This window comes from Staurois parvus, unplaced genomic scaffold (assembly GCF_062004578.1).
Source record: "Staurois parvus isolate SC_StPar_1 unplaced genomic scaffold, SC_StPar_1.0 ptg000347l, whole genome shotgun sequence".
NCBI lineage: Eukaryota > Metazoa > Chordata > Amphibia > Anura > Ranidae > Staurois > Staurois parvus.
In genome coordinates this window covers 5,466,172-5,488,120 of record NW_028318143.1, presented here as the reverse complement: position 1 = coordinate 5,488,120, position 21,949 = coordinate 5,466,172, and the positions used below count along the sequence as shown (strand labels likewise).

The 21,949-nt window shown below is 46.4% G+C and overlaps 2 protein-coding genes across 2 annotated transcripts in view; both read left to right on the top strand.

Annotated features, from left to right (window-relative positions):
- The window catches only part of LOC149456807 (atrial natriuretic peptide receptor 2-like), a 66,993-nt gene extending 54,167 nt beyond the window's left edge, over positions 1-12,826 (top strand). Inside the window, exon 18 of the mRNA XM_089684402.1 lies at positions 9,388-12,826. Coding sequence (XP_089540528.1) covers positions 9,388-9,453 — 66 coding nt within the window. The 3' untranslated portion in view covers positions 9,454-12,826. The remainder of the gene's footprint in view (positions 1-9,387) is intronic.
- Positions 12,827-18,081: 5,255 nt separating this feature from the next.
- SSX2IP (SSX family member 2 interacting protein) overlaps positions 18,082-21,949 on the top strand; it is a 58,018-nt gene continuing 54,150 nt past the window's right edge. Inside the window, exon 1 of the mRNA XM_089684400.1 lies at positions 18,082-18,228. The gene's annotated coding sequence lies outside the window, so the exon portion shown is untranslated. The remainder of the gene's footprint in view (positions 18,229-21,949) is intronic.

Sequence of the window (21,949 nt, the reverse complement as noted above, 5' to 3'; positions counted from 1 at the left end):
TCCCCATTCATCCATATCTCCATGCTTTATTTTGCTTTGAAAAATACCCCTCAAGCCTTTCTGGCCACGGCCATCTTGAGTAAGGGCAGATGATTCATATAGAATTTACTTCCTGGAATCCATCTGTTCTTAGCTCAGGCATGCAGGCAGGAGGGTGTGCTCAGCTGAGAAAACCCCTCCTCCCTCTTGAAGACTCCTGGGATGTATGATATCATTTGCCTAGGCACGGAAACAAGGAAGTAACTGAACAAATGTTAAAAAAGCTTAAACAAGTAAATATGATATACTTTCCTATCTACTTACTAATGCTGACAGTATAAGGATTAAAAATAGTCGGTGTTGATTGAGAGAGTGAAGTTCTGCCTTAATATGACCAGCGGCAACGTCAGAATACCTTGCCTTGGTCGCTGTGTGGCACAATTTCTATGACATCTTGCGTTTGGCAGGCAGTACCAGTATTCAGGTGAATGGCACTGAAATCCAAGCATGCTCCATCCGTGTGTAATGCACATGGTGGCTGTGCGGTGCTGCGGACTTTCAGTTGCTATTACAGACAGAGATGAGATGACATATTTCCTTTATTCGCCTGTCAGATTCCTCTGAAAAGCAATCACAGCCTTGGGAGCATTTTATAGTTAGGTGTCACCAATTCTCAGCATACATGGGACACAGGCAGGGGCGGACTGACCATTTGAAAACCCGGGCTCTGCCCGAGGGCCCGGGGACAGTAAGGGGCCCCATGAGATGCCCCTGGTACCTTTTTGATAGTCTTTTTTGAGTTTGGGCAAGGACACAGGGGCCCCATGATCCCCTATTGCCTGGGGGCCCCATGAGTTGTCAGTCCGCCCCTGGACACAGGCATAGTTGTACTGCATGATCAGCAATTCCACACCCCCGACTCTGCATGCCCAGCTCCCTCAGATACATGTTGGAAATTTCAGAAGTGATTAATCAGTCTTGTATCATGTTAATGCATGAGTCAGACTCCAGATATAGACGCATTTCTTATGGTGACGAGAACAGAAGCAGCAGGTGAAGTGTTGCACTCAGATGTTGAAAATGATTCTGTATATACAGTGTGGACATATTGCAATTCATTTAAATTAAATTAATAAGTATATAAAGAAAACTATTTGCAATTAATTCCCATTTATTAATATAATGGAAATAAACACGCTACTTTGTTTTCTATGTCATTGATTAACTAAAGTGATACTGAACACACTCACACACTTTAATTTATAATATCTGTTCTGTAATCAACAAAACATCCAAGTACCTTTTTCCTAATCAATATACAGCTGTCACATGACCCAGCTCTTTCCCAGCTTGTCTGCAGGGAAACAGTGGCAGGAGGAGCTTCTAATCCATTGCTGCTGGTCACATGGTCAAAATTGAAAAAACTGCCTTTGGGAAACAGAATAAAAATAAAAAAATTATATCAATAAACTGTTTTAAATAGTCATACAATTATATATTTGAAATCAAATATCTATTATTTTTGGTAATAACATGGTGTGAGCTGATTTCTGCCAGTCACAGGCCCCTCCAGCCCGTGTCTTAGAATAACAGGGAGGTGGAGCCTCATGCAATCAAGATGTACTACCCCCCCCGCATTGTGTTTAACGTGTTAGTGGACATGAAGGAGGAGGGAGGGAGTGGGCTGTCATCTACCACAGTGTGTATGCCCACATGTGTGACTCTGTAGTCACATGGGCTACTCGGATGTTATAGGGGGGAAATGCTCACTGAGCATGTGCAGTAGCTGCCAACGCTGCTCTGCAAAATCCTCAACTGCAGTGGGGACATGGACAGAAGAGGGGGAGATAGACAACAGCAGGATGAATCAGGTTTTTTTTAGAATACAGAAAATTAATCCCATATTGACTAAGTATGAACAGCATGTAACACAGCATTTATTGATGTTTTTTTATGATGTGAGTTTATTGACACATTGATTATTCCTTAGAAAGCAGGTAAAACTGTCCTATCCATTAACTATTTTAAAAAAGTGGGACCATATACCCCATGTGAATTTCATCTGCTTACTCAGATAAAATACCTGTGCTCAGCTAAATACCTGTAATAATAAATAAAATATACTCAGTGCTATTTTAAAGAGACCCTGTCACCAAATTAAAAATGCAGGTATAAGCACAAAATAATTTTTATTGATTGGCAATGTGCCTCTAAACGTGCTAGTAAATGTGAGTACTTCAGAAGAGTCAATTCCCTAGCACAGCCCTCTCCTCTTCTGCAAGTGGGATGTAAAGGTCGCCACTCTCCATTTAAAAGCCTTGTTTCAGTTTATTGAAGTATCAGATGCACAGACTCCTACCCTGGGTTCACACCTAAGCGTTTTCTGCAGCGTTTTGCATTTTGCAGAAACGCAGTACACTCCATTTAACATAATTTCCTATGGGACTTGTTCACACCTGTGTGTTTTCACCCGATGTGTTTTTTGGAAAGGATCAGGGACTTTTTTGAACGCAAAAAGTTGCGTTTTTGGTTCTATAGACTTCAATGCAGAAAAGCATGTACTGCATTTTTTATATGTTTTTGATATATTTTGCATTTTAAATCTGCCTAGCAACAAGAAATTTTAAAAAATGCCCCCCCTGCAAAACATATCAAAAATGGGTCAAAAATGCATCAAAAACGTAGGTGCAGAAATGCAAAACGCATTGCAGAATCGTCTCAACTGCAACTTGCATAGGTGTGAACCTTGCCTTACACCTGGTTCCTGCAAGCACTAATGCGTTATTTTGTAGAAAGAGGAACACGGGGTGAGACAACACTTATATCAGAGATCCACATCTAACACATGTAACCTAGGGTTGCCACCTTATCCCTTTGAAACCGAACACATATTAATGACATAGGTTCTGAGGCTGATTAATTGCAGATAAGGTACTGAGTTTAGTTACCACCTTAAAGTGGAGCTCCACCCAAAAGGGGAGATTCCGCTTTAAGGACTGGTCCCCCGCTCCCCATTAAGGATTGGCACCTTTGGAGAGTAGGGGGGGAGCGGGTACTCTAAATTGACAGGTACCCGCTCCTACTTCCGCTGCAGAAGCAGAAGGTGTCCTCCCCCCTCCCTCCCCGTAGTCTTCTGAGACACGTGACAGGTTCCAGAACACTACGGGGCCATTCAGGAAGCGTAGCGCTTCTCGAACATGCGCAGTGGCCTCCCGGCTACAAAGCCGCAAGTTGTCACAGACGGATGTCCATACTGAAGATGTCAGCGACTGGAACACCAGAAGGCTGGGGAAACGGGTTGCGGGGAGGACAGCGCAGGATCGTGAGACAGGTGAGTGGCTGTTTTTTAAAAGGCAGCAGCTACAGTTTTTGTAGCTGCTGACATTTATTTTTTCACAGCGCGACTGGAACTCTGCTTTAACCCCTTCATGCAGGCGCCTCCCGGCCCTTTAAGAGTTTCAGAAGCCGGGAGGCGGGGTTTAGGGTCATGTGACTGCCGTGCCACGCCGTCACGGCGGTCACATGATCAGGAAAGGTCCCAATCGAAAGAGGAGATCGGGACCTTTCCGTGAGTACCGGACATGTATGCTGGGAGCGTGCAGGGTGCGCGCTCTCGGCACATATGTCCTTTTTTATTAGAACGCAAATGTGCGGCCGCTCGGCGTCTAGGCCCAGACGCCGGGAGGCCACACATTTGCGTTCGGCCGGCGTGAAGAGGTTAATCAGTCACAGAACCAGTGCAATTAATGTGTTCAGTTTTAAAGGGATGAGGTGGCAACCCTAAATTGTAACCACTAAAATCACGACAATCACGGCAAAACCGTACCACATTTTAGGTGCCATTGAAAATACTGATGCCTGAATCTGCGTTTTGCGATCACAAAGATTCTGCTGCGACCCCAAAAGGCTCAGGTGTGAATGGAGCCGCCCTGGTGCACACATAGGCCGTACATATGTAATTCTGGATGCGTTTTCAAACTCACAGATTCGCATGACAGACTAGATATTATCTGTTCCTGTTGAAGTCAATGGGAGGCATTTTTGCATTGAAGTCAGTGGGAGGTGATTTTGCATTGAAGTCAATGAGAGGCATTTTTGCATTGAAGTCAATGGGAGGCAGTGTGTGAACCCAGGTGCCAGCACATAATAGACGTTATGGTGCCCTGGCTCCTCGGATTTGTAGAGCCCTGCCGTCAACAATGTATTGGCACCCTCAGCAGATTGCAAAGGCATTTTGACCACGGTGTGGGAAACATGAACAAAACATTCCTTTCCTGCACCGCTTTCTGGTGTGAACCTGCCCTGTAACATTATGCACATCGATTTCCATATGTTTATTCAATATGTGTCTTACTGCAGTAATAAAATGCTTTTTTGCAGTGGGTCAGGGAGTATTGATCATGAATATACAAATTTACATCTCTGTATCAGTGTATACCAGCTAGTGTATTAAACAGATATAAAATCTTCTCATATCTTCATTTCAATAACAAATTTGAGTTGAGAAGGAGGGGAAAACATTCACATTAGTTGCAGTCATACGCCCTGCTCTATGTACACTACAAATTCCATACTCCATAGGCCTTAGTGGGGGCAAGCAAGAGGGGGTGCAGCCTATTGCATTAGGGTGTGACACACATGTGCATATATATATATATATATATATATATGTGTGTATATATATATATATATATACACAGTCTGGCCCCCCTGAAGTCTGAAGGAAAATAAATTGGCCCTTTGTTTTGAAAGTTTGGAGACCCCTGGCCTAGGCAATCGGTGTGTATGTATATATATATATATATATATTTATTTTCCTTCAGACTTTAAGTGGGCCAAATTGTGGCCAGTAGGAGTGGATATTTTACTGGCATCAGTGGGAGTAAACATTACTACATTCAGTATTAGGGGGAGAATTAGTGCCCATCCCTGGTATCATTGGAAGGAATACTGCCCCATTATTGGTGTCAGTGGGAGAAATGGTGACTTATTTTGTTGGTATCAGTTGGCAGAATAGTGTGTCTTATCAGTGAGAGGAATAGTGCCCCAAGGGCCAGATAAAGGTAAGAAAAGGGCCACATTCAGACCCGGGGCCGCAGTTTGGAGACCACTGGCCTAGGCGATCACAGCGGAAGTGGGAGAGGGTACCTGTCAAATTCAGGTACCCCCTCCCCCCCGTGATTCCCAAAGGTGCCAATCCTTAACAGGTTGTGGGGGGACAAAGCCTTAAAACTGAACTTCCCCCTTTGGGTAGAGCTCTGCTTTAACTGCAGTATAAAGCAAGGAGGGGGCAGGATCCCCCTTGAGGATGTTTTTGCAGTCCTCCATGAGAGGCGGGGGCACCTGACACTGCTAGGGGAGATGGTAGGGGGAGGAGAGTTATCTCAATGTGCATATCATCTAGGAATTTTGGCAACTATGGGTGATCAGGATGTGCCTAGGCACAGCTGACACATCCTGTGCACACACTTATGGGGTGACTACATTTCTACTACATGCAATAGGACAATGGAGAACAAATGTAGCCACCCTCTAACAGGAAGTCGGATCACAGCAGCAAAAAAAAAAAAAAAAAAAAGGAAGAAGGGACTTCTTGAACAACTTTTTTTAAAGCCAGATTTTAGTGTCACTTCAAGGCTACATTGACAGGAAGGTAACCAGCATTTTCAAAAGGGGATGTCAGCTCCCATATTCATATAACTGCAGATTTTAATATAGTATGATTAAAAAAAAACTAAGAGCAAAGGACAGAATCCGTAGCGATTAAAATCATTTTTCATTTGGTCTAAGTAGAGAAGAGGGCACATTCGGTTGTAGCGGCTCACTGTACATTGCTGCTTTTTACACTGATCTGTTATATACAGGTATAAGACAGCAAGTCATGGTTCCTCCTATGTGCAGAGTCACCATGGGGACCCTTTTATTTTTATTAATTAGCAGCCTTTATTAGCAGCCATGGGAATTGCTTACATGGAGAGGAAGTATCCATAACAATTGTCATGCTGTGGCAGGAGGACACAGCTGCTGCACACCATACCTCTGTATTACATCATGCTGGAAATGGCTGCAAGCAAGAACCAAACTGTCAACTGCATATGACATTCAGCATTAGTCAACTAAGCCTGTCTGTAAAGAAAAAAACAAAAAAAAACAAAAAAAAACCAAACAAAAAAAATTAAAGGATAAGTTCACCTTTTGTTATATTCAGGGTGTGACATGTGACATGTAACATGCTACATTCAGACTGGCGCAGGCTGAAAAAGGTAAGTGTACACATCTTTTTAACATGGGGTAGACAGGATATTGGGAGGAGGGCATTTTAAAGAATAGTTATGGTTAGGCTTGAATTGGAACCCTCAGTTTATATCAGCTAAATACATTCAAAGTACAGAAAAAAGGGTGTTTAATGTCTTACAGTTTGTTTTCTAAAGCAGCCACACCCTGAGTAGAAAGGCCTGTCTCCTCCCATCACATGTAGAGTGGGACTTTTGCTCCCTGTGGCTTAAAGTGTTACTAAACCTAGGATCCTGCATTCACTATATCTGGTCTCCCCAGACCCTGCATTCACTATATCTAGTCTCCCAGGATCCTGCATTCACTATATCCGGTCTCCCCGGACCCTGCATTCACTATATCTGGTCTCCCAGGATCCTGCATTCACTATATCCGGTCTCCCCGGACCCTGCATTCACTATATCTGGTCTCCCAGGATCCTGCATTCACTATATCCGGTCTCCCCGGACCCTGCATTCACTATATCCGGTCTCCCCGGACCCTGCATTCACTATATCTGGTCTCCCATGACCCTGCATTCACTATATCTGGTCTCCCAGGATCCTGCATTCACTATATCCGGTCTCCCCAGACCCTGCATTCACTATATCTGGTCTCCCCGGACCCTGCATTCACTATATCTGGTCTCCCATGACCCTGCATTCACTATATCTGGTCTCCCAGGATCCTGCATTCACTATATCCGGTCTCCCCAGACCCTGCATTCACTATATCCGGTCTCCCCAGACCCTGCATTCACTATATCTGGTCTCCCAGGATCCTGCATTCACTATATCCGGTCTCCCCGGACCCTGCATTCACTATATCCGGTCTCCCCAGACCCTGCATTCACTATATCTGGTCTCCCAGGATCCTGCATTCACTATATCCGGTCTCCCCGGACCCTGCATTCACTATATCTGGTCTCCCCGGACCCTGCATTCACTATATCTGGTCTCCCATGACCCTGCATTCACTATATCTGGTCTCCCCGGACCCTGCATTCACTATATCTGGTCTCCCCGGACCCTGCATTCACTATATCTGGTCTCCCAGGATCCTGCATTCACTATATCTGGTCTCCCCAGACCCTGCATTCACTATATCTAGTCTCCCAGGATCCTGCATTCACTATATCCGGTCTCCCCGGACCCTGCATTCACTATATCTGGTCTCCCAGGATCCTGCATTCACTATATCCGGTCTCCCCGGACCCTGCATTCACTATATCTGGTCTCCCAGGATCCTGCATTCACTATATCCGGTCTCCCCGGACCCTGCATTCACTATATCTGGTCTCCCCGGACCCTGCATTCACTATATCTGGTCTCCCATGACCCTGCATTCACTATATCTGGTCTCCCAGGATCCTGCATTCACTATATCCGGTCTCCCCAGACCCTGCATTCACTATATCTGGTCTCCCCGGACCCTGCATTCACTATATCTGGTCTCCCATGACCCTGCATTCACTATATCTGGTCTCCCAGGATCCTGCATTCACTATATCCGGTCTCCCCAGACCCTGCATTCACTATATCCGGTCTCCCCAGACCCTGCATTCACTATATCTGGTCTCCCAGGATCCTGCATTCACTATATCCGGTCTCCCCGGACCCTGCATTCACTATATCCGGTCTCCCCAGACCCTGCATTCACTATATCTGGTCTCCCAGGATCCTGCATTCACTATATCCGGTCTCCCCGGACCCTGCATTCACTATATCTGGTCTCCCCGGACCCTGCATTCACTATATCTGGTCTCCCATGACCCTGCATTCACTATATCTGGTCTCCCCGGACCCTGCATTCACTATATCTGGTCTCCCCGGACCCTGCATTCACTATATCTGGTCTCCCAGGATCCTGCATTCACTATATCTGGTCTCCCAGGATCCCGCATTCACTATATCTGGTCTCCCCAGGACCCTGCATTCACTATATCTGGTCTCCCCGGACCCTGCATTCACTATATCTGGTCTCCCTGGGACCCTGCATTCACTATATCTGGTCTCCCAGGATCCTGCATTCACTATATCTGGTCTCCCAGGACCCTGCATTCACTATATCTGGTCTCCCAGGACCCTGCCTTCACTATATCTGGTCTCCCAGGACCCTGCATTCACTATATCTGGTCTCCTCGGACCCTGCATTCACTATATCTAGTCTCCCCACACCCTGCATTCACTATATCTGCTCTCCCCGGACCCTGCATTCACTATATCTGCTCTCCCCGGACCCTGCATTCACTGTATCTGGTCTCGCCGGACCCTGGATTCACTACATCTGGTCTCCCCGGACCCTGCATTCACTATATCTGGTCTCCCACAGTACACACAACATGGAGATGCAATTATTTTATATAATATAAACTGCTAAATACCTTTTCTCATCAACAGTTAGAGCAATCTTGTGACTTCTATCAGTGTCTGGCTGAGCACTGGTTAATCTTGTAGGAAGAGTTTTCATTCTCCTCTGACTGTCCTGTGAGGCTGCATGACCCCTGACCCTCAGTCCAGACAGCACTGATTGGACCTGTGCCAATTACGTGCTCCCCCCCCCCCAAAAAAAAAATAAAACCTCTATAACAATACTCACCAAACAGAGCATGTGCAGACTTGCCCTGCTGCTCTGTATTATAGCAGATGGATTGGGGACAGTAGGAGAAGATCAGAGAAGTCAGGATCAAACAGCCTTTTTACACAATGCAGAGGGTTAACCCCTTAGGTTCCACAGTGAGTATAACAAGCATGCCTTACTGCATATACAGACTGGTTTTACTGTTGTGGGTTTATTAACACTTTAAGCAGTTTTCTCTCTGCAGAGATCTGACACCCCCCTTGCTGAGTCAGAGGCAGAGCTCTCCAGTCAGTGGGGAGCATGAGCTTTGCTGGTTGGTTGGTGTGTCAGACCTCTACAGAGAGACTGCTGTTTCCATACAGAGAGCAAGGGCCCCACTCTGCAGCTAACACAACGCTCACAGGGTGCAAAGTGGCTTTTTCCTGAATTGTGATTATCTGTACATTTTTTTTCTGATCAGCAGATAAATGACAGATGCATCATGTAAGCTGATTTATACGTTGTCACAGACTGTATTTCGATTTCTAATGCACGTGTTTTCCTAAATCTTTTCAGGGAAAAGGAGCCATGACGACATGGTGGCTGGAAGGGAAAGACAAAGCAGGAAACTGGAATATTTAACCGGCATATTGAGACATTTCATACTGCGATCATTGTCATTAGCCTCATCTTTTTTCACTGTTTAGAATTAGCAAACGATTGTTGCAGTTTCCGCTATGTGATCTCTACGGTATATAGCTCACTATACACGTTACAATCCAACTTTACGATCTCTTTTAGATCTAACGACAATTCATTGGATACACATTGATTATATAGGTTAGGTAGGTCCCCATATTGCTTAGATATAGTACATTTAATGTTGATTGCACCAAGATTGTACAGCCAGATTGAATAGTGTATGGTGACCTTTAAACAGATCTGTAGCTAAATCAATATTCAGCTTGGCTTCTTTATGTACAGTAAAATGGTATCAAAATCCTTGTACTGTTGTATCCTGCAAAAATCTTTTCCTGGCTGCCCTGACATTCAGCACCACGACAAAATGCCTAGGCACATTGTCACATGACCCACACTGGGGCAGCTTAGGGGAACGACGTTCAGGCAAAGGTGCCCAATCAACAGGTCTGTCCTTCCATTCAAATGATATAATATTATTATTATTATACAGGATTTATATACCGCCAACAGTTTGCTCAGATCTTTACAATATGAAGGCAGACATTACAGTTACAATACAATTTGGTACAAGAGGAAACAGAGGGCCCAGCTCGTTAGAGCTTACAATCTAGGAGGAAGGGTTGAGTGATACAAATGGTAATACCTGTGGGGGATGGGCTGATGGAGGAAATAAATGGTGGTTTACTAGGTAGAATCAGGATAGACTTCTTTAAAGAGAAAGCTTTTCAGGGATCGTGTAAAGGTGGATAGATTAGGAGACAGCCGGACAGATTGGGGTAGAGAATTCCATAGGATGGGAGAAGCTCGGGAAAAGTACTGGAGGCGAGCATGGGAGGAGGTGACATGGGAAATAGAGAGCAGAAGGTCTTGAAAGGATCGAAGAGAGCGGTTTGGTTGATGATACCAGGTTGGTGATGTAGCTGGGGGCAAAGTTGTCCTTGTCCTGCGCTCCCGCGATGTCCCTGCTGCAGTGTCCCTGGCAATGTCCTCCGGCTGATGCCAGCATCTGTCTTCTGGGTTCCATTCCCTGCGACGTCAGGACGTACGGGGGACAGAAAGGTGGGAAATTAAAAAATTGTAAAAATGACATTCACTAAAATCACATAATAAAACATTACTGTATCAAACCATTTCACATACATTTTGTCCCGAGTACTTTGTCCTGTGCCCTGCCTACATTTTTACTGTTCTTTCTGCCTTGAAACGTCCATGGCGTCCAAAAAGCGTCCCTTTAGGTCAAAAGCGGTTTTAGACCGGCTAGAGAACAGCGATAGTAAATTAGAACCACTTGCAGAATTGAGTGATAATGATTCTTGGGGGAAATTCGTCATCAGACACTGAAAACGATTTTGCGACTTTGCTCAGTAATGTGCGAACTTGGCGCTATATTTCAAATTTATTGTTTTTGGTTTGATTATATTATTGAATTACATTTATTATATTATTATTTTTTATGATTATTTATTAAATTATAATTTATGATTTTGTGTTTCAAATTTTATCATACCCGGGATGTTTACTAGACTCTTGTTCGGACAGATTTCAGTGAGTCATTCCTAAAAATTACAGCCTACAATAAAAAACGACATATTTCCATGCAAAAAAATGTACCGCTTTGAGCACAGAAATAAGGACATAATCAGACCGCTAGGGAGGTAAAGGATTTTTATTCACCGTATATTACCTAAGTGGGCATAGCGGTTATGATAGAAGAGCTTAATTTAGCTATTTAACTATAACTGTATGGAAATCTATAACTTCAGAAAGATGCTGTCAGTTGTCAATCATTTAACAATGTTTAGTTAGTAGTTTGGTGGAAGCCATAAATTAAATACTGAGATACTATTGGTCAGTTCCCCATTTATAAAAACTAGGACAAGGGGTTTTGTTCATCAAAGCCAATTACTCTTTTGTGCTTCAGGTTCCGAAATATTCATCAGTTCTCAGTCAGGGCAGTGGAGATGATTGCTGATCAATTGAGATGCATTGCTGTATTATACATATTGCTCATCGCCTATTGGACAAGCCCATCAATGTGACTACATTGCAAAATATTTCAACTTCTGATTTTCTTCTGAATATAAGACATCCAAAGGATGTAGAAAGAAAAGGGAGCCACCCTACAGGAAACCTGGAGCGGTGCTCATGCAGAGATGAAACAAATCCTCCCGCATAAGCAGGGGCGGACTGACAACTCATGGGGCCCCCGGGCAAAAGGGGATCATGGGGCCCCTGTGTCCTTGCCCAAACTCAAAAAAGCCTATGAAAAAGGTGCCAGGGGCATCTCATGGGGCCCCCTACTGACCCTGGGCCCTCGGGCAGTGCCCGAGTTTCCAAATGGTCAGTCCGCCCCTGCACATAAGTTGTACCTGTCTATCTGCAGTCTTCTCTTCTCTACATCTTTTCAAAGTGCTAAATTTTAAAGCTTGCCTGAGAGTTCAGAAAAAAGGGGCTGAAGTTATACTCTGCAGAGCTCAGTGAGGAGAGTTCGGAGAGCTGATTGGAAGAAAGGGATACCCCCCCTCCTCCACACAGCTCACAGGAACAGAGCTGAGGCTGTCAGTCTGCTGGAGGTCCTTCCTCGGTCACCATTCTCTCTTGGTGTCAGGAAAACATGTCAGATTCATGCAGATAGCAGGGGAACAAAGCAGCAGACAGAAATGACACAGTGCTCTGGATTGAGACAAGTACACACTATAGAGGGATATGCTTTGTTCATATTTCATGCCTGAGGTTTACAACCACTTTAAAGCATTTGTTCACAGTGCTGAATTTTTAAAGCTTGTAGAGCTGTCAAAAGAAAGGGGCGGAGAGCTGAAATTAGCCTCTGCAGGGTTCAGTGAGGAGAGCTCTGAGAGCTGACTGGTTGGAAGGGACACACCCCCCTCCACTCAGCACACAGGAACGGAGCTGAGGCTGTCAATCTGGTTGAGGTCCCTCCCCTGTCACCATTTCATTCTTGGTGTCAGGAAAACTTGTCAGAAGTGATTCATGCTGATAGCAGAGGAAGGAGGTAGCAGACAGAAATGACACTTACTGCTCTTAATTGAGACAAGTACACATTATGAAGAGATATGCTTTGTTCATATTTCATGTCTGAGGTTTATAACCATTTTAAGGCTTCTGACAGACTAACACAGTGATGGGTTTATTTGAATTGTATATGGCAAGTTTTAGGGCTAGTTTGTCCTTTTCTTTGCATGCCGTCTGCAGAGCAGAACATGTACAGAAATATAATGAAAATCTCCTTTATTCAATGAATAGTATTTTGTAATACATGTAGATTTACGTGAATAAAATTAAAGCAATAGTTGTTCTGTTGTATCATTAACTATGTACTAACCAAAACCTGATTTTTTTTAATCAGTTGATATTTTTATGTTGTTGGTTATGATTTACCATCTTTCTTTGTTTCTATATGGAAAGTGTAAGTGATACCCTTTACTTGCAAACTGGGGACCACTGATAGGACCACTGATAGGAAAGATGGCCACCTCCTCATCCTGAATTAGGCAATGGCCATGTCCCTGACACAAGTGGGCCATGATGAATTAAATCAGATGTCTCCATACATTCTAAACAAAGGGCCAGTATACTGTCCTTCAGACTTTAGGTGGGGCAGAATGTGGCCAGTGGGAGTTGAAAATGCCATGCCTCAGTGGGATTACACTATGCCTTAGACTCCGTTGTCAGCGGCTGTCGGAAAATGACATAGTGTATGTGGTCAGTAGGAGGAGGAATAGTGCCTTATCATTGATATTTTGGGCCGTAACAGTGCCCCATCATTTGTATTGTGGGAGGAGTAGACCAGTTTTTGGTGTCAGTGAAAGGAATAGTGTCCCATTCTTGGTGTCAGGGGAGGGAATAGTGCCCCATTATTGGTGTCAGGGGAGGGAATAGTGCTCCATCATTTGTATCAGTGGGAGGAATTGGGCCCCATCATTGGTATCACTGGAAGGAATAGTATCCCTATACCATCGTTGGTTGCAGTGGTAGATGAAGTGCCCCATCATTGGTGTCAGTGGGGGGGGGGCAGATTACTGTCCTTCAGATCTTGGGAGGGGGGGGGGCAACCTGCAGCCAGTAGGAGTAAACAACGGCCAAGGTTTGGTAAGTGTTCAGGTTAAAAAAATGACCCAGCACCTGTGATTAGTGGGAGGAAGAATAGAGCCCCATCATTGGTGCCAGTGGGAAGAATAATTCTTAATTGTTGATGTCTTCAGGAAGAATGTCGCCCCACCATTGATGTCAGTGGGAGGAATAGAGCCCCATCATAGCTGTCAGTGGAATAGTGCTCCAACATTGGTGTGATTGGGAGGAATAGTGCCCCATCATCAGTTTCAGTGTAAAGAATAGAGTCCCATCATTGCTGTCAGTGGGAGGAATAGAGTCCCATCATTGCTGTCAGTGGGAGAAATAGTGTCCCATCACTGGGGTCATTGGAAGGATCAGTGCTTCAACACTGGTGTCATTGGGACGAGTAGTGCCCTAACATTGGTTTCAGTGGAAAGAATAGTGCCCCATCATTGCTGTCAGTGGGAGGAATAGTGTCCCATCATTGGGGTCATTGGAAGGAATAGTGTGCTGTCATTGGTGTCAGCTGGAAGAATATCATTACATCATTGGTTTCAGCTGGAGGTATAGTGTCCCGTCATTGGGGTCATTGGAAGGAACAGTGCTTCAACATTGGTGTCATTGGGAGGAATAGTGCCCCAACATTGGTTTCAGTGGAAAGAACAGTGCCCCACCATTGGTGTCAGTGGGAGGAATAGTGTCCCATCATTGGGGTCATTGGAAGGGATAGTGCACCATCATTGGTGTCAGCTGGAAGAATATCCTCGCATCATTGGTTTCAGTGGGAGGAATAGTATCCCATCATTGGTGTCAATGGGAGGAATAGTGTACCATCATTGGTGTCAGTGGGAGGAATAGTGTCCCATCATTGAGGTCATTGGAAGGGATAGTGCGCCATCATTGGTGTCAGCTGGAAGAATATCCTCGCATCATTGGTTTCAGTGGGAGGAATAATATCCTATCATTGTGTCAATGGGAGGAATAGTGTGCCATCATTGGTGTCAGTGGGAGGAATAGTGCCCCAACATTGTTGTCATTGGAAGGAATAGTGCCCCAACATTGGTGTCAGTGGGAGGAACAGTGCCCCATCATTGGTTTCAGTAGAAAGAATAGTGCCCCATCATTGGTGTCAGTGGGAGGAATAGTGTCCCAACATTGCGGTCATTAAAAGGAATAGTGCGCCATCATTGGTGTCAGCTGTAAAAATATTGTCACATCATTGGTTTCAATGGGAAGAGTAGTGCCTAGAAATAAATAAGGGTTGGTTTTGACTTCCCTCTGCTTAAATTGCACTATATTACCAAACGTATTGGGACACCCTCCAAATCATGTGATTCAGGTGTTCCAATCACCTCCATGGCCACAAATGTATAAAATCAAGCACCTAGACATGCAGACTGCTTCTACAAACATTGGTGAAAGAATGGGTCGCTCTCAGGAGCTCAGTGACTCCAAGCGTGGTACCGTGATAGGTTGCCACCTGAGCAATAAGTCCATCCGTGACATTTCCTGGCTACTAAATATTCCACAGTCAACTGTTAGTGGTATTATAACAAAGCGGAAGCAACTGGGAACAACAGCAACTCAGCCACCAAGTGGTAGGCCACGTAAAATGACAGAGCGGGGTCAGCGCATGATGAAGCGCACAATGCGCAGACATCACCAACTGTTCGCAGAGTCAATAGCTAAAGACCTCCAAACTTCATGTGGCCTTCAGATTAGCACAACAACAATGCATAGAGAGCTTCATGGAATGGGTTTCCATGGCCGAGCAGCTGCATCCAAGCCTTACATCACCAAGTGCTATGCAAAGCATCGGATGCAGTGGTGTAAAGCACGCCGCCACTGGACTCTAGAGCAGTGGAGATGTGTTCTCTGGAGTGACCAATAACGCTTCTCTGTCTGGCAATCTGATGGATGTGTCTGGGTTCGGCGGTTGCCAGGAGAACGGTACTTGCCTGACTGCATTGTGCCAAGTGTAAAATTTGGTGGAGGGGTGATTATGTTGTGGGGTTGTTTTTCAGGGGTTGGGCTTGGCCCCCTAGTTCCAGTGAAGGGAAATCTTAAGGCATCAGCATACCAAGACATTTTGGGCAATTTCATGCTCCCAACTTTGTGGGAACAGTTTGGGGATGGCCCCTTCCTGGTCCAACATCACTGCACACCAGTGCACAAAGCAAGGTCCATAAAGACATGGATGACTGAGTTTGGGGTGGAGGAACTTGACTGGCCTGCACAGAGTCCTGACCTCAACCTGATAGAACACCTTTGGGATGAATTAGAGCGGACACTGTGAGCCAGGCCTCCTCCCCCAACATCAGTGCCTGACCTCACAAATGTGCTTCTGGAGGAATGGTCAAACCTTCCCATAGACACCCTCCTAAACCTTGTGGACGGCCTTCCCAGAAGAGTTGAAGCTGTTATAGCTGCAAAAAGCAGAGCCAACTTAATATTGGACCCTACGGACTAAGACTGGGGGGCCATTAAAGTTCATGTGCGTGGAAAGGCCGGCAATATAGTGTATATAATGTACTTCCTTGTCTGTTCCCACCATTAGCCAGTCTATCAAATCTCTGATATTATTCTGGTGATCATAGAATAACAATATTAGCTATTATCATAAACACAACACACAGAGGACGGTCCTATTACAGGGACAGAGAGATCCTAACACAGGAATCTGAAAGAACATTACACAACACATAGGAATGAAGGAGCAGAGATAATATGTTATGTAAGATTCTCCTCAGTGATCGGTGTCATGGCTGGGCTCCTGGCAGATAGAGAAAAGCATGGCTGGGGGAGTCCGTGGGAAAAATGGTGCCCCGTCATTGGTGTCAGTGGGAGGAATGTTGCCCCATCATTGGTGTCAGTGGGAGGAATGGTGCCACATCATTGGTGTCAGTGGGAAGAATGTTGCCCCATCATTGGTGTCAGTGGGGGGAATGGTGCACCATCATTGGTGTCAGTGGGAGGAATGGTGCCCCATCATTGGTGTCAGTGGGAGGAATGGTGCACCATCATTGGTGTCAGTGGGGGGAATGGTGTCCCATCATTGGTGTCAGTGGGAGGAATGGTGCCCCATCATTGGTGACAGTGGGAGGAATGGTGCACCATCATTGGTGTCAGTGGGAGGAATGGTGCCCCATCATTGGTGACAGTGGGAGGAATTGTGCACCATCATTGGTGTCAGTGGGAGGAATGGTGTCCCATCATTGGTGTCAGTGGGAGGAATGGTGCACCATCATTGGTGTCAGTGGGAGGAATGGTGCCACATCATTGGTGTCAGTGGGAAGAATGGTGCCCCATCATTGGTGTCAGTGGGGGGAATGGTGCCCCATCATTGGTGTCAGTGGGAGGAATGGTGCACCATCATTGGTGTCAGTGGGGGGAATGGTGCCCCATCATTGGTGACAGTGGGGGGAATGGTGCACCATCATTGGTGTCAGTGGGAGGAATGGTGCACCATCATTGGTGTCAGTGGGAGGAATTGTGCACCATCATTGGTGTCAGTGGGAGGAATGGTGTCCCATCATTGGTGTCAGTGGGAGGAATGGTGCACCATCATTGGTGTCAGTGGGAGGAATGGTGTCCCATCATTGGTGACAGTGGGAGGAATGGTGCCCATCATTGGTGTCAGTGGGGGGAATGGTGTCCCATCATTGGTGACAGTGGGAGGAATAGTGACCCATCATTGGTGTCAGTGGGGGGAATGGTGCACCATCATTGGTGTCAGTGGGAGGAATAGTGACCCATCATTGGTGTCAGTGGGAGGAATGGTGTCCCATCATTGGTGACAGTGGGAGGAATGGTGCCCATCATTGGTGTCAGTGGGGGGAATGGTGCACCATCATTGGTGTCAGTAGGAGGAATAGTGACCCATCATTGGTGTCAGTGGGAGGAATGGTGTCCCATCATTGGTGACAGTGGGAGGAATGGTGCCCATCATTGGTGTCAGTGGGGGGAATGGTGTCCCATCATTGGTGACAGTGGGAGGAATGGTGCCATATCACTGGTGTCAGTGGGAGGAATGATGACCCATCATTGGTATCAGTGGGAGGAATGGTGACCCATCATTGGTGACAGTGGGAGGAATGGTGCCATATCATCGGTGTGGGGGGGAAGGTGCCCCATCATTGGTGTCAGTGGGGGGGGGGAAGGTGCCCCATCATTGGTGTCAGTGGCAGGAATGGTGACCCATCATTGATGTCAATTGGAGGAATGGTGTCCCATCATTGGTGTCAGTGGGAGGAATAGCTCCTTGCCAAGGAAAGCAAAGCCCTGCAATATGAAGCCCTGCGCGCCATAGCTTTATACATGACAGACGCCGCTGGTACTCAGCCCCGCCCCTCCTCCGTTCAGGTATTGGACACACCTGTGGGCGGAGTTAGGAAGCAGGTGCCTGCCGTGTGAAATTCCCGGCGTTCTCCGCGCCAAGTAACAGGTGCTAGTTTCTCCGCCCCTCCGCTCCCTGGTTGCCTGGTGACGGCCTCTATCTCCTCCCCTCCGCTCTCCCGTTGCCTGGTTACCGCTCAGGCCTTCGGGCCGGCAGTTTAGTGGCCCAAGACTATAAACCGCCGGAGGCCGAGCAGCCCCGGGCCGCCCGTTTTCTTCACAGCCCGGGGAAGAACGGGAACACAGGTACCGGCTTTTATGAGGAGGAAGGGATGGGGATCACTGAGGAACTACAGCATCCAGCGTGCCGCAGTCAGGCCATGGCTTGGTCGGGGGAGGGGAATAATCTGCAGCATGAGCCCGGGATTAGGGATTGTCATGGCAGCAGAGGCCGGGCACATGTCTGCTGTGTGTGACTTCCAGGACAGTCCCTGTGGAGTGCGCTGTCCCCGCTGTGGGCTCCTGTCTTCATATCATGGGACTGCATTGGATCCATGCTCTCCTGTGTGGACAGACGTGTGGGATAGGAGAGGGAAGGGTTAAACCCCCTACAGTCTGTGTACAATGGAGGACATTCCCCTTTACTTCCTGTCCCAGAGACACAACCGGAAGTGAGAAGTAATCTCCAAAAGTGTGGGGAAGTCCCTTCCTGGACAGGTGACCCCTTTGCAAGATTTCCCCTCACCTCCTGTTCTGATAACTCTAACGCCCCTTTCACACGAGTGGACTGATGGGGGTCCGCCTTTCAGTCCACTGACACCCACTGGCATCCGGTCCAATCCTGTACGCCAAAAACAGATCGGATGACAAAAATAGATCGGATGACAATCGGGTGGAAATGGACAGACGGTCCGTTTCCATCTGACCGTCCCATTCAAATCAGCAGGCAGTGTCTGCGTCCGCTCTGCTGCAGAGACCTGTCAGTGGGGATCAGTGGAGAGACCCCACCCACTCGGCAGATCCCCCAGCTCGTTAACGCGCCGGCTCGGCAGATCCCCCAGCTCGTTAACGCGCCGGCTCGGCAGATCCCCCAGCTCGTTAACGCGCCGGCTCGGCAGATCCCCCAGCTCGTTAACGCGCCGGCTCGGCAGATCCCCCAGCTCGTTAACGCGCCGGCTCGGCAGATCCCCCAGCTCGTTAGCGCGCCGGCTCGGCACACCCCCAGCTCGGGAGTACCCCCAGATCTGCCCTTCCCCCCTCTCATTAATACCCTGTTCAGCTGATCCTCCAATCAATAGTAACATACAATTGAAATATGCAAGTGCTGCGCTAGTGCAATAATCACAAATATACACAACATCATATAAATATAATAATGAAGTCCCTTTAGAAAAGACCTGATCTTGTATGCTGCTAGTGTGAAGATACCACCCACCCTCTGTGCTCATCTATATAATGAAGTGCACTCTGTATATTGCCACCAATATAATGTGTATATTCTTCATTATTGCACTATAGCACTTGTTTGAAACTTTGTGTCAATACTTTTCACGCTGGTCATATATGTTGCATCCCGTGTTGCAATCTGCTTTGGATCAGGCAGAATAACACGCAGGGACTGGGACTGTTAGGAGTATGGTAGGAGGTTTTGCAGTTCTTTACTGTCAGGGCAAAATGTTGAGATCCTCAGTTCAACTAATCGTAGTTATGCTGAGACTGCAAGATCCTGTCTCTGACCTTTTATTGGTCTTGGGGTCTCTGCCTTTGATCCCTCCAGTCCCTGGATACACTTGATTGCATTTGTGGCCCTTTTGACAAGATGCATTGCTGGGCAGAGTGACAGCTGTGCTCCTGTATTCCCCAGTGTTTATACAGCTGATGTCTGTAAATAATGTCAGAATCCACAGCTTTACATACAAATTGATGACCCGGTCACAGCCTAAGACATAGAAGGGCTTGTTGTATCTTGAATTAGCATTTCCTTTTTTTTACTAGTGTTGTACTTATTCAATTTGTAAACTGATTCATGAATTGTAAATATGTATGTTTGTTATCTGTACAAAGGTGATCTCAAAACAATGCTTTGAGAGAGGAGCATCAGCCCATTGTCAGAGGTGGGACTTGGTTCTAGTACAGCAATGGGCAAACTACGGCCCGGCGGACCTTTTAATCCGGCCCGTGGAGCGTGATGCTGTCAGGATGTGTGTAGGTGGGGCAGCGTGACGAACGTGAGGGGAGCTAGGCTCCTCTCACAGTCCGCCCTGAAGACCGGAACGGCGCGGGAACCTGGCGAGAGGAACGCGCGGAGCAAAGGTAAGTGAATGAATTACTATGGGGGATGAATTACTATGCTTACTATGGGGGAATATTACTATACTTACTATGGATGACACATACACATCATTCATCTACTCTTGGTCCGGCCCCCGGGTCCAATATATGAACCCATTGCGGCCCTCAAGTCAAAAAGTTTGCCCTCCCCAGTTCTAGTATCTGTCCAGGACCTAAGCTGTTATATATATATATTACTAAAGCGCCCAGGGGCCTCATGTGGCCCTTGAAGAGAGTACTTTGTATTTCGATATTCACTACTATTCTACACATGAAGGTAATAAACCTTCTGTGTGCAGCATCCCCTCCCCAGCCGCCTAATACTCACCTAAGCCCCCTCTCGATCCAGTGATGTGCACTGGAGTCTCGGCTATCCCGGGACTCACTTTTCTCAGTGGCTGAAACAGACAATGGCTCCCTCTGCTGTCAATCACAGCTAGTGAGCCAATGAGAAGAGAGAGGGGGTGGGGCCGAGGCACAGCTCTGTGTGTGAATGGACACACGGAGCAGCGGGTGCCCCCATAGGAAGCTGCTTACTGTGGGGGCACTTGGCAGGAGGGGAGGGGCCAGGAGAGCCTGCAGGGGACCGGAAAAGAGGAGGATCCGGGCTGCTCTGTGCAAAACCACTGCACACAGCAGGTAAGTATATACATGTTTGGTATTTTTTCTTTAAAAAAAAGCCTTTTGAATCACTTTAATCTGTTTGGTTTTTTTTCCCTCTCGGATCTTGTGTAATGATCCTGCTCAGAGAAATATCAAATAGGGTACAAATGGTTTGTAAGGGGGCTGTTGGGAGCCCAGTGTGGACGATAGCAGCCTTCATGTAAAGGGGTTGCTTTACTAAAGGCAAGTAGATTGCAGTTGCTCCAGAGCTTAGTAAATAAGGGGGAGCTCTGCTGACTTCCCCTTAAGGTGAGGCCTTGAGCAGCACGCATCGTCATGGCAGTCACATGATTGGAAAAGGTCCTGATCGAAAGAGGAGAACTGAACTTTTCTGTGAGTACCGAACATGCGTGCTGGGAGCACACAGGGCTCGCGCTCTTGGCACATACAGTGGGGATCGCAAGTTTGGGCACCCCAGCTAAAAATTTGTAGTAATGTGCATAAAGAAGCCAAGGAAAGATGGAAAAATCTCCAAAAGGCATCAAATTACAGATTAGACATTCTTATAATATGTCAACAAAAGTTAGATTTTATTTCCATCATTTACACTTTCAAAATAACAGAAAACAAAAAAATGGCGTCTGCAAAAGTTTGGGCACCCTGCAGAGTTAATATCTTGTACTGCCCCCTTTGGCAAGTATCACAGCTTGTAAACACTTTTTGTAGCCAGCCAAGAGTCTTTCACTTCTTGTTTGAGGTATCTTTGCCCATTCTTCCTTACAAAAGTCTTCCAGTTCTTTGAGATTTCTGGGCTGTCACGCACTGCTCTTTTAAGGTCTATCCATAGATTTTCAATTATGTTGAGGTCAGGAGATTGTGAAGGCCATGGCAAAACCTTCAGTTTACGCCTCTTGATGTAATCCCCCGTGGATTTCGAGGTGTGTTTAGGATCATTATTCATTTGTAGAAGCCATCCTCTCTTTAACTTCAGCTTTTTCACAGATGGCATCAAGTTGCCATCCAAAATTTGCTGAAATTTTATTGAATCCATTTTTTCTTCTACTAGTGAGATGTTCCCTGTGCCACTCCCTGC